Source organism: Balaenoptera acutorostrata, chromosome 2 (assembly GCF_949987535.1).
Source record: "Balaenoptera acutorostrata chromosome 2, mBalAcu1.1, whole genome shotgun sequence".
Classification (NCBI taxonomy): Eukaryota; Metazoa; Chordata; class Mammalia; order Artiodactyla; family Balaenopteridae; genus Balaenoptera; species Balaenoptera acutorostrata.
The window spans coordinates 106,428,711-106,443,613 of NC_080065.1; the positions used below are offsets into that span (position 1 = coordinate 106,428,711).

Sequence of the window (14,903 nt, forward strand, 5' to 3'; positions counted from 1 at the left end):
TCTTATTCATTGTTTTATTTTTATTTCTTCAGGTACTCTTTATGTACATTGGATCTTTTTCTATCTTTCTTCCAACCATTTTCTGTCCTTTTTTAGTTCTTTATTAATCTCATTTCCATTCTCTTGGTTTTTTTCTTCTTTTTCTTCTATGCCCCTTATTAAAATTTTGTTTCAATATGTTCTCCTTTGGGAACATTATAATTTAGTCTTCAATTTCTGGTATGATTTTGATTTTTCTTTTCTTTCTTTCCCAAGTTTAATCATCTCTTACTTCATTTCTTCATGTTTGTTGTCCATTTATATTTTTGGTTTTTGAATTTCAGATTCCAGATGTTTATTTCCTATCCCCAAATGCTTGAGTATTGTGTTATCGTTTTCTTCTGTTTGCTAGTTGTGTTTTTTGGGAAATTTTTATTTATTATAATGTTTCGGTTCTTATTTTCTTTTTTAGTCTTATTGTAGCTTTGTACAGGTGAAGATTACTTACCTATATGCATTTTGTAGGTAAAGTTAGTAGTTTGGGACAGTTTACAAGGTTCTTTCTTAAAGAAATTCAAGATTGTCATCTGTCAGTATAGCAAAATGCCTTTTCTTTAATGGATGGCTTTTTGGAGTAGGGCATAGTGGGGAAGTGTTTTATTAAATTTTTTTTTAGTTCTCTTTATCCTGCAGGATCATAAATTTCCCCTCTTGCTTCTCTTTCTTCACCATTCGTCTTCGAAGGAGACATCTTTGTTTTATCCTCTTCTTCCTCAGAAGTATTGCCTTTCTAGGACTGCCGTTTGGAGGCCCATGCACTTTTAATTCTTTTCTCAGTAGTCAGTATTCTAATCTTCCAGGATTCTTCTCAGTATTTTTGTCCTCGAGGTAGACTGTCTGTGTCTCGAAGTGATTTTTCTTTGTTTCCTTTTTTCTCTTCCATGAGCTTCTGCTATACTCCCCCTCCCCACCCCTACCACTCTCTCTAGTAGTTTTGAGAGGGTGCTCAGAAGGCAGTGCTGCTGGATATAGGTGTTTTTTTTTCTACTTATAGGAATTTGAAGTTTGTGGTTTTTCTCTTCTAGTTACACTGTAGGCCTGGGATCTGTGTAGTTTTACTTGTTTTTCTTGTCGATCTGTGTGCTTTTTTAGGGGATGTGAGGATTTGGGAAGAACTAATTCCTGACCCTTTTTATTTAGCATTTAGTTTAACTTAATGGTACACTTTAAAAAAAAAATTTACTTATTTATTTGGCTGCATTGGGTCTTAGTTGTGGCACACAGGGTCTTCGTTGCGGCATGCGGACTCTTTCACTGAGGCATGTGGGCCCTCTAGTTGTGGCGTGCAGGCTCCAGAGTGTGTGGGTTCAGTAGTTACGGCATGTGGGCTCTCTAGTTGTGGTGCGCGGGCTCTAGAGGGTGTGCGCTCAGTTGTTGTGGCGCAAGGGCCTAGTTGCCCCTTGGCATGTGGAGTATTAGTTCCCTGACCAGGGATCAAACCCATGTCCCCTGCACTGGAAGGTGGATTCTTAACCACTGGACGACTAGGGAAGTCCCTAATGGTACACTTTAAATAAATAAAACTAAGAACTAATTTACTCATATATGGAAGATCCTCGACTTACATTTAATACTCAAGTAAGACAATATAGAGCTATTTTTCTTAGTTTGTATGTGTGAATTTTAGTGATTTTTACATCTAGGCAGAAATGAAACTACAAAACACGAAGCTTTTTGCCCTTCTTCTGAAATACAAAAGTCCTTCAAGATATTCAGAAAATAAACCTTGATAGTGTCCTTTATTGTTTAGAGAATGGTTATTTTGCATTATCATTGAATTTAGTCAAACATCTGATCAGTTGACTTTAGTCATTTCTCATCATAGATCTTTTATGTCTTTGCTAATTCTGCCTTCTGTTGGAAGCAATGCTGTCATTGAAATAATATGAAAATTTTCATATTCCTTTAATATGATTTCTCTAGAAGAGTTGTTTCTTTTCATTTATAGGAATGATATCTGTGGGGTAAGAACACTGGCACTAATCTTAAAAACTTGATTGTCTTATACCGTTGCTGAAATCTTTTAAAATAATCATAATAGTTCACATTTATTGAGGTATTAATACTTATCAAGGATAATGCTCTGTAAGAGTTTGATTAGCCTATCAGTTTTTTAAATGAGAAGGTTGAGGCTAGGGTGATAAAGAAAATTGCCCACTAATGGCAGAGCTGGATTTGAACCTAGGTCTGTCTGGTGCCAAAGCCCATGATCTATTACGTGTTTGACACCTTCCTCTTTGGGCCCTGAAATTCGTCATTCTTTTACCATTTGTATGCAACATGATGATGTATATTTGCCTAGTGTTTTATTGTTTTTTAAAGTGCTTTCTAAAATTTATCATTTAATCCTCTACCATCTTATACAGAATCTTAAGTCACATCTTTTTGATAATTGTTGATTTGATTTAATTATTTTTAGAAGCCATATAAAGGGAAAAAATACTGAGTCATTAAAAAAGTGAATAATTTAGAAAACTATCATATAGAATGATGGGAAAGAGAAAGAGCTTATTAAAATTGTACAAAACATATTAAAAAGTAAACAACATTTTCCTATGAGTTATAGGAGATGTTATTTAATATAAATAAAATTTGTTAAAAAAATAATCAATAATTAAAAACAACAAAAACTCATTAAGAAAGTCAGGTATGCTGACTTGGCTAGTCTCTACACAACATCTTAACAGTCTTGGAAACCTTAACCTAGCAATTGATAAGAGAGAAGTCTAGAGGCAGACCCAAAGTTAATACACAGATACATTAAATACTTACTGTTAGCTCTTTTGTGAATTTCTTCCCTTCAGTACTGAAAAGTACTCTCTCAATTGACCAATGCACAATTTAAATGCTGGGAAGTATGGTGACTTTTTTCCTATTGTTATCTATATCTTTCTGCTAATTCTGCCTTATCTAAGTAGAGAAGTGATGTGAGGATCTGGAGTAAGCAGGAATATAATCTTAATGGCAAGTTATTAGTCTTTTTTTTGCAGGATGAGCTGATCTCCGGATTTAGTGTACCCAGTAGAATGAAAGTTTGTGAGAAGTGTGTGATGTTTATATGTCTAGTATTGGGTTACAGGCTTCAATTTAAAATACCCCATTAAGAAAGTTGGCATAAATTTTGCTTGGTTAGAAGAGGCTATAAACATTTACACCTTATCTTCATTGTGTTTTTTTAAAAAAATGTTTATTTTATTTTTAAAAAATTAATTAATTAATTAATTAATTTTTGGCTGCATTGGGTCTTTGTTGCTGTGCGCGGGCTTTCTCTAGTTGCGGCGAGCGGGGGCTACTGTTCTTTGTGGTGCACAGACTTCTCATTGTGGTGGCTTCCCTTTGTTGAGGAGCGTGGGTTCTAGGGCTTCAGTAGTTGGGGTGCTTGGGCTTCAGTAGTTGTGGCTCGCGGGCTCTAGAGCTCAAGCTCAGTAGTTGTGGCGCACGGGCTTAGTTGCTCCACGGCATGTGAGATCTTCCCGGAGCAAGGATCAAACCCGTGTCCCCTGCATTGGCAGGCGGATTCTTAACCAGTGCGCCACTAGGGAAGCCCTTCATTGTGTTTTAACGAGAGTAGATTGATGGATTCCTTTTTGTGAATTTCTCCTTCGGCAGTGGTAACCAGTGTTGTTCCCAGATGTAGTTCTTGGTTCCCCTTCCTATTATTTGACAGTCCTCACGCCTTATGATCTCAGTGGCAGGTGTTACAAAAAGCATTTGATTTACACTTAATCTTTTTTTGTTAGAAATAGTTATTTTTTAATCAAAGCTACTATTAGGTACATTATAATGCATTTCTTATGCAATAATCAGCCATATTTCCTGTTTTTATTTTAATGTATTCTAAGAAGGCACTGGGTGCTAGTTTCTTTTATAATTCTTTCTCCACAGGCTGCTTTGTACCGCCTCAGTGGAGACTGGAATCCTTTACACATTGATCCTGACTTTGCTAACTTAGCAGGTGAGTTGCTAATAATGTGAGCCAATGAAAATATTAGCTCAGTTATCTAAATAATACTTAAAGCCGTCGCTACTTATGACTGGAAGTTTGAGTAACATTTTAAAAATAGCCCTCTCCTAATATGTTTATGCAAAAGACATGGAAAGGTGGGAAGTAGTGTTCAGAAAATGGTGTACGTGAAATTCAGATTATGGTGGAAGGTAGCTCCTGCTAGTGCAAGGTCTAGGATAGGACCATGGGGATGGGTGTCTGAGTTATCATGAAGGTCAAGGCCATTGGAGGGGAGAGCAAAGAACTGAAAGGTTGAAGAAGGATCATCTACATACATGGATATTGAAATCACTGTGGATGATTTCATGGTTACAACCAAAGCGAAACAAAATAATTATTTGTGTCCCCAGATCTCTGACATTCCTTCCTTTTTTTTTTCTTTTTTTGTTTATTTCATAATTTTTTTCCCAGGAAGTATTATTTGTAAAATATTTTCCATGTTTCTTAACACATTATTGACTGGAGATGTATTAACGCCATAGGCGTTAGTTTCTGCAAAAATCCCCCTGGTCAATAATGTGTTAAAATAGGTGGTATGAGTCAGGCTAATGCAGTTTAAAAATGTATTTTTGAAGTCCTGAATGAACTGTTCTTGGTTTTTAAACATGAAATGTGCCTTTATCTAACTAAATTCTCTCTCTCATTTTTAGGTTTTGACAAGCCCATATTACATGGATTATGTACATTTGGATTTTCTGCCAGGCATGTTTTACAGCAGTTTACAGATAATGATGTGTCAAGATTCAAAGCAATTAAGGTATGTGTAAATTATTAATAATTTAACTACTTGTTCCTTTTTAGTTTTAGAGGAGTCTTAGTGACTTCACTTAAAAATAGGTACTATACCGAAGTTATTATTTTTATTATTTCATTGACTTGGCAATCCGCAAGTTCTCTTTTTGTAGCTCTAAATGCCTCTATTACACTTGCATCATGAAGGATATTATATACAGTTATACTTTTAACAGATTGATTTGATTGTTTTGTAAATTAATTAGGAGCATACATATATCAGCATATATGCCTTAACAAACTCAAGATTTACCTTTAAAAATTTATTTATTCATGTTTTACTGTTTTATAATTTGCCTTAATTTAATTGAAAATGTTAAGTGGCTGCATTTGAACTCTAATAAACATGCACCTATATCAGTATGTTGGTTGCATATTGATTTTAGTTTTGCACTTTTTTTTTTTGTGGTCACTGTAAATTTATTTATTTTTTGGCTGTATTGAGTCTTCCTTGCTGCGCGCAGGCTTTCTCTAGTTGTGGCGAGTGGGGGCTACTCTTCATTGTGGTGTGCGGGCTTCTCATTGCGGTGGCTTCTCTTGCTGCGGAGCACAGGCTCTAGGTGTGCGGGCTTCAGTAGTTATAGCACGCGGGCTCAGTAGTTGTGGCTCGTGGGCTCTAGAGCACAGGCTCAGTAGTTGTGGCACACGGGCTTAGTTGCTCCGCAGCATGTGGGATCTTCCTGGACCAGGGCTCGAACCCGTGTCCCCTGCATTGGCAGGCGGATTCTTAACCACTGCACCACCAGGGAAGCCCTAGTTTTGCACTTTTAAGTTAGCTTCAAGTTTTCATCCATTATAAATTGCAAAGAAAACTGACTCTGCACAGTTTTGCATAAATCGAAAGACATACACTTAAAACAAAAACAAAACAAAACTTTAAGGCAGTGTCAAATAGCTCCAAAAGCTCTTATCAGTTTGTACTCCATGCAGCAGTGGAAATTTATTTTCTGATGTCTTGCCTTTGATAACACTGATTATTCTCATTATTATAACTATTTTATAGTTATTATTATAATGATTTTAAAAACCAGCGAATAATATATACACAGAGCAAATAAAATAGTATAGAAAATTAAGAAATAAAAAATGTAATTATTCTGTCCTATACAACAACCCCAGGTCTTATTCCTCAGACTTAATTAGTGCTACTGTTTTTTTTTTTAATTAATTAATTAATAAATTAATTTATTTATGGCTGTGTTGGGTCTTCTTTTCTGTGCGAGGGCTTTCTCCAGTTACGGCAAGTGGGGGCCACTCTTCATCGCGGTGCGCGGGCCTCTCACTGTCGCGGCCTCTCCCGCTGCGGAGCACAGGCTCCAGACGCACAGGCTCCAGACGCACAGGCTCAGCAGTTGTGGCTCACGGGCCCAGTTGCTCCACGGCATGTGGGATCCTCCCAGACCAAGGCTCGAACCCGTGTACCCTGCATTAGCAGGCAGACTCTCAACCACTGCGCCACCAGGGAAGCCCCTAGTGCTACTTTTAACTGCTTCTCTTAAGTTGTTCTGGTGGTTACCTATATAACTCTACTTAATATGATTATTCTTCTGTGTTTTGATTTGTCAAGATTAAACTATTTATTGATTCTATATTTTGAAAGACAAAGAATTAACTTTTACTAACTATATCTCTACTAATTTTATCATACTACTATTTTTATGAATTTAAGTATAGTCCAGTCTCTGTTTCTTCCTTTTATGCTCTCCAACCTTCCCCCCAAATACCACGCCCCTGCAAAGTGGAAAAGTTTCATATTAAAACATTCTTAACCCTAAAACACATTTTTTTTAAAGGTTCGTTTTGCAAAACCAGTATATCCAGGACAAACTCTACAAACTGAGATGTGGAAGGAAGGAAATAGAATCCATTTCCAAACCAAGGTATGGATAATGTAGTTAGAGGTACATTGTTTCGTTACCCTCTTCACTGTATCCTATAATTATGTTCCATCCTAGCATTCTTTTGGTTAATATTATGGATATGAGATAAAACTTAGAAAGTTTTTTTTAAAAAATCAGTGGTAACTTTTTTTTTTTTTTTTTTTTTTTATTAATTTATGGCTGTGTTAGGTCTTCATTTCTGTGCGAGGGCTTTCTCCAGTTGTGGCAAGTGGGGGACACTCTTCATCACGGTGCGCGGGCCTCTCACTATCGCGGCCTCTCTTGTTGCGGAGCACAGGCTCCAGATGCGCAGGCTCAGTAATTGTGGCTCACGGGCCTAGTTGCTCCGCGGCATGTGGGATCTTCCCAGACCAGGGCTCGAACCCGTGTCCCCTGCATTGGCAGGCAGATTCTCAACCACTGCACCACCAGGGAAGCCCAGTGGTAACTTTTAATTGAAAATAAGATGCCTCCGTACCTTGTTTTTTTTTTTTTTTTTTTTTATTTACAGTCCAGGTCTTTTATTTTCTTTACCCCCATCATGCCATGAATTCATAGGGAATGGGCTCCAACAGTTCAGGCTTCTTTCCATTGGTTCTCACGAAGTGTGCTTCCCTGGGGGAGCAGGCTGGCGCTTCAGCTGAACCCAAGTACCTTTCTCTTTGGCTTCCTTCTTTTTCTGATCATTTTCCTTCACTCGTTTCAGGAAGCTATCTCAGCTCTTAGAGTGCGTAACATGCTCGATACGCACATTAATTCTCTTGGCAAGAATCTTGCCCTTAGCTTGTATGTTTACAATGATGCCAACAGCATGCTGGGTAACATTGTAGACTCTCCCAGTTTCGCCATGGCAACATTTGTGGGGCATTCCTTTTTGAACAGTGCCCGTTCCCTTGATATCTACAATATCACCTTTCTTGTAGATTTGCATGTATGTGGCCAAAGGAGCAGCTCCATGTTTTCTAAAAGGCCTAGAGAACATGTAGCGGGTGCCCCTCCTCTTTCCCTTTGTGTTGGTCATTTTGGCGAATTACTGGAAGATGGAGGTTCTGGCCGAAAAGAAGCTATTTTCTGTTTTTTATTCTCAGCTAAATTGGTGCCTGTCTACATAGCATTTCTGAAAACCCAACCAACCATATCTTTTTGGCTCAACCCATCATTCAAGCTGTTGTCAGAATATAATCTTCAGAAAATTAAAGGCATGACTCTCAGACAGATATAAAATGAAAATGTGACACAAATTAACATCTTATGTCACAGAGTCTGGGCTTAATTAATAGTAAGTAACAAGACAGAGTATATCTCCCTATTAGAGTTAAGTAATTTTGGGGTGAGGCTGTTAGCAGTGCTCCAGTAAAATACTAAAAGGACATGCAATCAGCCTTTTATAAGTTTTTTACAGATTATTTTTGTTAATACAGTTGACCAGGGTGACACTTTTTGGCCTGATCATTTGTACTACATTGATGGTTTGTGTCGAGCAGTTTAAATACCACCACCAACAATAATAACAGCTTAAAGTTGTCGAGTACCTATAAGCAGGCTATCCCATTATTTCTACTATGCGTAACAGCTCTACATTTAATTTAGGAAAATCTAGGTTCAGGCCTCCTAAATAACTTGCTCATGGTCACGTAGAAAGTGGTGGAGCTGGGATAGACACCCAGGTCTGCCTGGGTCAAGGCTTACTTCCTAGGCCCTAACTTTTTTTTTTTTTTTTTTTTTTTTTACTGTATCATGATTTCTTTCATAAATATAAATAACTTTGCAGAACTCTTCTTTGTATGGCTGCCTTCTCCTTATTACTTCCTGCTGCTTGCAGTATCATTTTCCTGCTTCATGTATGCACACTATTTCACTTTTCAAATTTCTTTTGTCTTTTCGGCTTCAGTGGAAGCTCTACCTTGTCCTCAGAGGCAGTCCCTTACTACTCCCCTTTCCCTCATCCATATAAAAACACATACTGGCTTTCTCTGAAATCCTCCTACAATTAATGTTGGTGCCACATATTCTGGAACCCTCTTATTTTCTAATTATTTCACCTACGTTTATTTTATTTTTTAATTTATTTTTAACATCTTTATTGGAGTATAATTGCTTTACAATAGTGTGTTAGTTTCTGCTGTATAACAAAGTGAATCAGCTATACATAAATATATATCCCCATATACCCTCCCTCTTGCGTCTCCCTCCCACCCTCCCTATCCCACCCCTCTAGGTGGACACAAAGCACCAAGCTGATCTCCCTGTGCTATGTGGCTGCTTCCCACTAGCTATCTATTTTACATTTGGTAGTGTATATGTGTCCATGCCACTCTCTCACTTCATCCCAGCTTACCCTTCCCTCTCCCCGTGTCCTCAAGTCCATTCTCTACATCTGCATCTTTATCCCTGTCCTGCCCCTACATTCTTCAGAACCTTTTTTTTTTTTTTTAGATTCCATATATATGTGTCAGCATACAGTATTTGTTTTTCTCTGACATACTTCACTCTGTATGACAATCTCTAGGTCCATCCACCTCACTACAAATAACTCAATTTCATTTCTTTTTATGGCTGAGTAATATTCCATTGTATATATGTGGTACATCTTCTTTATCCATTCATCTGTCGATGGACACTTAGGTTGCTTCCATGTCCTGGCTATTGTAAATAGTGCTGCAGTGAACATTGTGGTACATGACTCTTTTTGAATTATGGTTTTCTCAGGGTATATGCCCAGTAGTGGGATCACTGGGTCGTATGGTAGTTCTATTTTTAGTTTTTTAAGGAACCTCCATACTGTTCTCCATAGTGGCTGTATCAATTTACATTCCCCCCAACAGGGCAAGAGGGTTCCCTTTTCTCCACACCCTCTCCAGCATTTATTGTTTGTAGATTTTTTGATGATAGCCATTCTGACCAGTGTGAGGGGATACCTCATTGTAGTTTTGATTAGCATTTCTCTAATGATTAGTGATGTTGAGCATCCTTTCATGTGCTTGTTGGCAATCTGTATATATTATTTAGAGAAATGTCTGTTTAGGTCTTCTGCCCATTTTTGGATTGGGTTGTTTGTTTTTTTGATGTTGAGCTGCAGGAGCTGCCTGTACATTTTGGAGATTAATCCTTTATCAGTTGCTTTGTTTGCAAATATTTTCTCCCACTCTGAGGTTTGTCTTTTCGTCTTGTTTATGGTTTCCTTTGCTGTGCAAAAGCTTTTAAGTTTCATTAGGTCCCATTTGTTTATTCCTGTTTTTATTTCCATTACTCTAGGAGGTAGGTCAAAAAGGATCTTGCTGTGATTTATGTCATAGAGTGGTCTGCCTATGTTTGCCTCTAAGAGTTGTATAGTGTCTGGCCTTACATTTAGGTCTTTAATCCATTTTGAGTTTCTTTTTGTGTATGGTGTTAGGGAGTGTTCTAATTTCCTTCTTTTACATGTAGCTGTCCAGTTTTCCCAGCACCACTTATTGAAGAGGCTGTCTATTCTCCATTGTATATTCTTGCCTCCTTTATCAAAGATAAGGTGACCATATGTGTGTGGGTTTGTCTCTGGGCTTTCTATCCTGTTCCATTGATCTATATTTCTGTTTTTGTGCCAGTACCATACTGTCTTGATTACTGTAGCTTTGTAGTATAGTCTGAAGTCAGGGAGCCTGATTCCTCCAGCTCAGTTTTTCTTTCTCAAGATTGCCTTGGCTATTCAGGGTCTTTTGTGTTTCCATATAAATTGTGAAATGTTTTGTTCTAGTTCTGTGAAAAATGCCATTGGCAGTTTGATAGGGATTGCACTGAATCTGTAGATTGCTTTGGGTAGTATAGTCATTTTCCCAGTATTGATTCTTCCAATCCAAGAACATGTTATATCTCTCCATCTGTTTGTATTATCTTTAATTTCTTTCATCAGTATACTGTAGTTTTCTGCATGCAGGTCTTGTGTCTCCTTAGGTAGGTTTATTCCTAGGTATTTTATTCTTTGTGTTGTAATGGTAGATGGGAGTGTTTCCTTAATTTCTCTTTCAGCTTTTTCATCATTAGTGTATAGGAATGCAAGAGATTTCTGTGTATTAATTTTATATCCTGCTACTTTACCAAATTCATTGATTAGCTCTAGTAGTTTTCTGGTAGCATCTTTGGGATTCTCTATGTATAGTATCATGTCATCTGCAAATAGTGACAGCTTTACTTCTTCTTTTCCGATTTGGATTCCTTTTATTTCTTTTTCTTCTCTGATTGCTGTGGGTAAAACTTCCAAAACTATGTTGGAAAATAGTGGTGAGAGAAGGCAACCTTGTCTTGTTCCTGATCTTAGTGGAAATGGTTTCAGTTTTCCACCATTGAGAATGATGTTGCCTGTGGGTTTGTCATATATGGCCTTTATTATGTTGAGGTAAGTTCCCTCTATGCCTAGTTTCTGGAGAGCTTTTTTCATAAATGGGTGTTGAATTTTGTCACAAGCTTTTTCTGCATCTATTTAGATGATCATATGGTTTTTCTCCTTCAATTTGTTAATATGGTTTATCACATTGATTGATTTGCATATATTGAAGAATCCTTGCATTACTGGGATAAACCCCACTCGATCGTGGTGTATTATCCTTTTAATGTGCTGCTGGATTCTGTTTGCCAGTATTTTGTTGAGGATTTTTGCATCTGTGTTCATCAGTGATATTGGTCTGTTGTTTTCTTTCTTTGTGACATCTTTGTCTGGTTTTGGTATCAGGGTGATGGTGGCCTCATAGAATGAGTTTGGGAGTGTTCCTACCTCTGCTATATTTTGGAAGAGTTTGAGAAGGATAGGTATTAGCTCTTCTCTAAATGTTTGATAGAATTCGCCTGTGAATCCATCTGGTCCTGGACTTTTGTTTGTTGGAAGATTTTTAGTCACAGTTTCAATTTCAGTGCTTGTGATTGGTCTGTTTATATTTTCTATTCCTTCATGGTTCAGTCTCAGGAGGTTGTGCTTTTCTAAGAATTTGTCCCTTTCTTCCAGGTTGTCCATTTTATTGGCATAGAATTGCTTGTACTAATTTCTCATGATCCTTTGTATTTCTGCAGTGTCAGTTGTTACGTCTCCTTTTTCATTTCTAATTCTATTGATTTGAGTCTTCTCCCTTTTTTTCTTGATGAGTGTGGCTAGTGGTTTATCAATTTTGTTTATCTTCTCAAAGAACCAGCTTTTAGTTTTATTGATCTTTGCTATCATTTACTTCATTTCTTTTTCATTTATTTCTGATCTGATCTTTATGATTTCTTTCCTTCTGCTAACTTTGGGGCTTTTTTGTTCTTCTTTTTCTAAGTGCTTTAGGGTAATGTTAGGCTGTTTATTTGAGATTTTTCTTGTTTCTTGAGGTAGGATTGTTTGAAAGATCTTTTTTTCTGACGTATAATGGGAAGTAGTCAAGGGAGAATGATCTTCCTGATTGTTAAAAGTCAGTTTTAATAAATGCTGCCTTAAGTTTTAGGCATTGTCCTATACATTTGTAGCAATACCATAATTTTTTGAAAGAATACCACTGGAATAATTTTAGCTGAAGTATTAGGAATTAGAGTTCCTTTAATATTTTATAGAAAGGCTATTTACATATTACTTTATACTGTGTACACTTCCTTTTTGAAATAAGAGCTAGAATTATTTCTTTTAAAAGACTGTGGTCTGTTCCTACCCAATTTTATTCTATGTTAACTGAACAAATACAGTTTACGTACCCCTACCTCATGTGGATTTTTTGCCATGCCTTTTACTATTTATAAGAATTAAGCAATTCTCACCCTGGCTCCCCATTAGACATACTTATATTGGAAAAAAAAAAATCCCCCAAATACCAGTGCTCAGGGTCCACCCCAGACCATTTAAATTGGAATATTTGGAGATGGGACCTGGTCATAAATATTTTTTAAAAAGGCTCCAGTTGATTCTACAGTTAGGGTTATTAACACTTGTATTAAATCAGTAAGCCTTCATGTATATTTCTCTTGATATTTAATTTATGAACTGTTTATTTAATTTGGATTATTTTCTTTTTCATATGAAGAAAAATGTAAATTTCTTTTAAAAGACTTTTCACAATGAAATTGTATTTTCATTGGAATCATCAGAGTGAACTGGTTGTTTTTTTTTCCTCTTGTACCTTTATAAGATCCAAGGAACTGGAGACATCGTCATTTCAAATGCATATGTGGATCTTGTGCCAACAGCTGATGTTGTAGCTAAGACACCATCTGAGGTGGGTTATAACCACTGACATCCAAGTCATACCCTGACTTATGAATTTCAATTAAGATCACTTTAAGAATATTCAGTCTACTTTAGAAAATTAAGAGCTATGAAAGATTCTTAATTCTTGAACTGGAGAACATTAAAACTGCTTGGAGAAAAAGGAATATTTTGACAACTTATGAATTTTTTGAAAAACTTCTTTGTGGGGATACTAGGGTATCTTTCAAGAGAATATAAGTAATTTTCTAGTTTTATAGTAACTAAATCAGTTGTTTAATGAGAAATCTTAAACAGTATTTGGGAGAAAAATATATTAAAAATTTAAATATCCTATACCTTTTTCTTGATTTAAAGATTTGTATAATGCTTTGAATGCAGATACAAACACAGTAGCATGTATTATTTATTAAAACATTTGTGTTATTCTGTATTAACATGCTGAGACTTTTAATAAAAATATTTATATTTTCTTTCTCCAAAATATTAACTTTGTAATGTCGAGGTTTTTAAACCCATGATGTTTGTCTTTCATTCGCCATATAATCATATAACTGAATGAAAATTAAAATCTCTTTAAAAAGAATCTAAGATCAAAAACTTAAGAAATTTTAGAGCTAGAAAGAAATTCAGGCTCTATGTAATTTAGTCCTATTTTACAAACAAAGAAATGAGACCACAGTAGTTGATTGATTTGCCCAGTATCTTCCTGCTGAAGTTAGTTAGGATATAAGTTATCCAGTTAGTTCCTAGTCTACTTGTAAAATATTATTTCTGAATTTTGATAAAAGTAAAATTCTTTTATTAAGAGGACTGAGGTTCTGGATGACATAAATTAATATAAGGAAAGGTATGAAAGAAACCTAGTGAGAAAAAACTAGTTTGCCTTATTTATGTGCAGGTTTTTAAAGAAAATCATGTTGTTGCACTTTTATTTTGTAATAGTTTTATCCCCTTGAGTCATTTTTACAGAACTTCTAAAATTAAATTAACTTTTCTCTTTTTGCTAGGGTAGGGAGCTTCAGAGTACCCTTGTGTTTGAGGAAATAGGTCGCCGCCTTCAGCATATAGGGGGAGAGGTGGTGAAGAAAGTAAATGCTGTGTTTGAGTGGCATATCACTAAAGGTGAAAATACTGCAGCTAAGTGGAGTAAGTCATGTCCCTGGCTCTGTAATATTCTAAGATAACTCTTAGTCAAAAGAGATAAAGTATCCTTGTTATAACTAAAGCCTGTCTCTTTGAAGGTAGGTAAATCTTTTCTTCTTCGGTAAGTTGTTTTTTTATGGGAAATAACGGGTTTCATGGCACCCAAAGCCATGCATGTTTTTTAGAGATGAAGGGAATCAATTAAAATGAAAATATCTGTTTTAAAGATTTCATTGTAACACCTGAAATTAGTACTTTAAACAGTCACCTTAGCCGTATGCTTCTTTAACTAATCTTCAAATTCCTCTTAAATGTGAAGAAAGTACATCAGGTTAAATGAAATATTTTAAAGTTTTGAGTAATTCTCATTACATTTTAACAGCTTTAAAAATATTTTCTTCATTCCCCCCAAATTAACATTTTGGATTATCACCTTAGCTATCAGTACATAATCATAATTATTTTCTTCATCTATACAGATGGCAATCAAAGGTACTAATTTTATCTAATCTAGGGAAGTTATCTACTAGAGTGCCATGTTAGCAACCTGGCAAGGCATCCGATATAAGCCAAGTTGCTGCAGAGAGAAAGCAGTCACATTTCCATTCACTTCTGTGGAGCTCCAAAAGGACTCTGGTACCATTTTAAGAAGAAAGAGAAGATAAAAAGGGAAAGGGGTAAAAAAAATTCTACCATGTCTTTTGTATCTGTTGTGTAACTACATTCTTAATCATGGCACAAACTTTTCTGTGCTGTGGTCTCTTAAAAGATTGCAGTGTCCAATTTTAATTTAATTCTTAAAGTAAAATTGGGGAAGGTATGATGAAATTACTAAAGATGA

The 14,903-nt window shown here is 36.1% G+C and overlaps 1 protein-coding gene and 1 pseudogene across 1 annotated transcript in view; one reads left to right on the forward strand and one right to left on the reverse strand.

The window, feature by feature from the left end:
* Positions 1-14,903, forward strand: part of LOC130707179 (peroxisomal multifunctional enzyme type 2-like) — a 54,110-nt gene that overhangs the window by 21,495 nt on the left and 17,712 nt on the right. The window contains exons 5-9 of the mRNA XM_057540388.1: positions 3,925-3,994; positions 4,696-4,802; positions 6,631-6,717; positions 12,840-12,926; positions 13,927-14,065. Coding sequence (XP_057396371.1) covers positions 3,925-3,994; positions 4,696-4,802; positions 6,631-6,717; positions 12,840-12,926; positions 13,927-14,065 — 490 coding nt within the window. The remainder of the gene's footprint in view (positions 1-3,924; positions 3,995-4,695; positions 4,803-6,630; positions 6,718-12,839; positions 12,927-13,926; positions 14,066-14,903) is intronic.
* Positions 7,257-7,754, reverse strand: LOC130706531 (60S ribosomal protein L21-like; annotated as a pseudogene).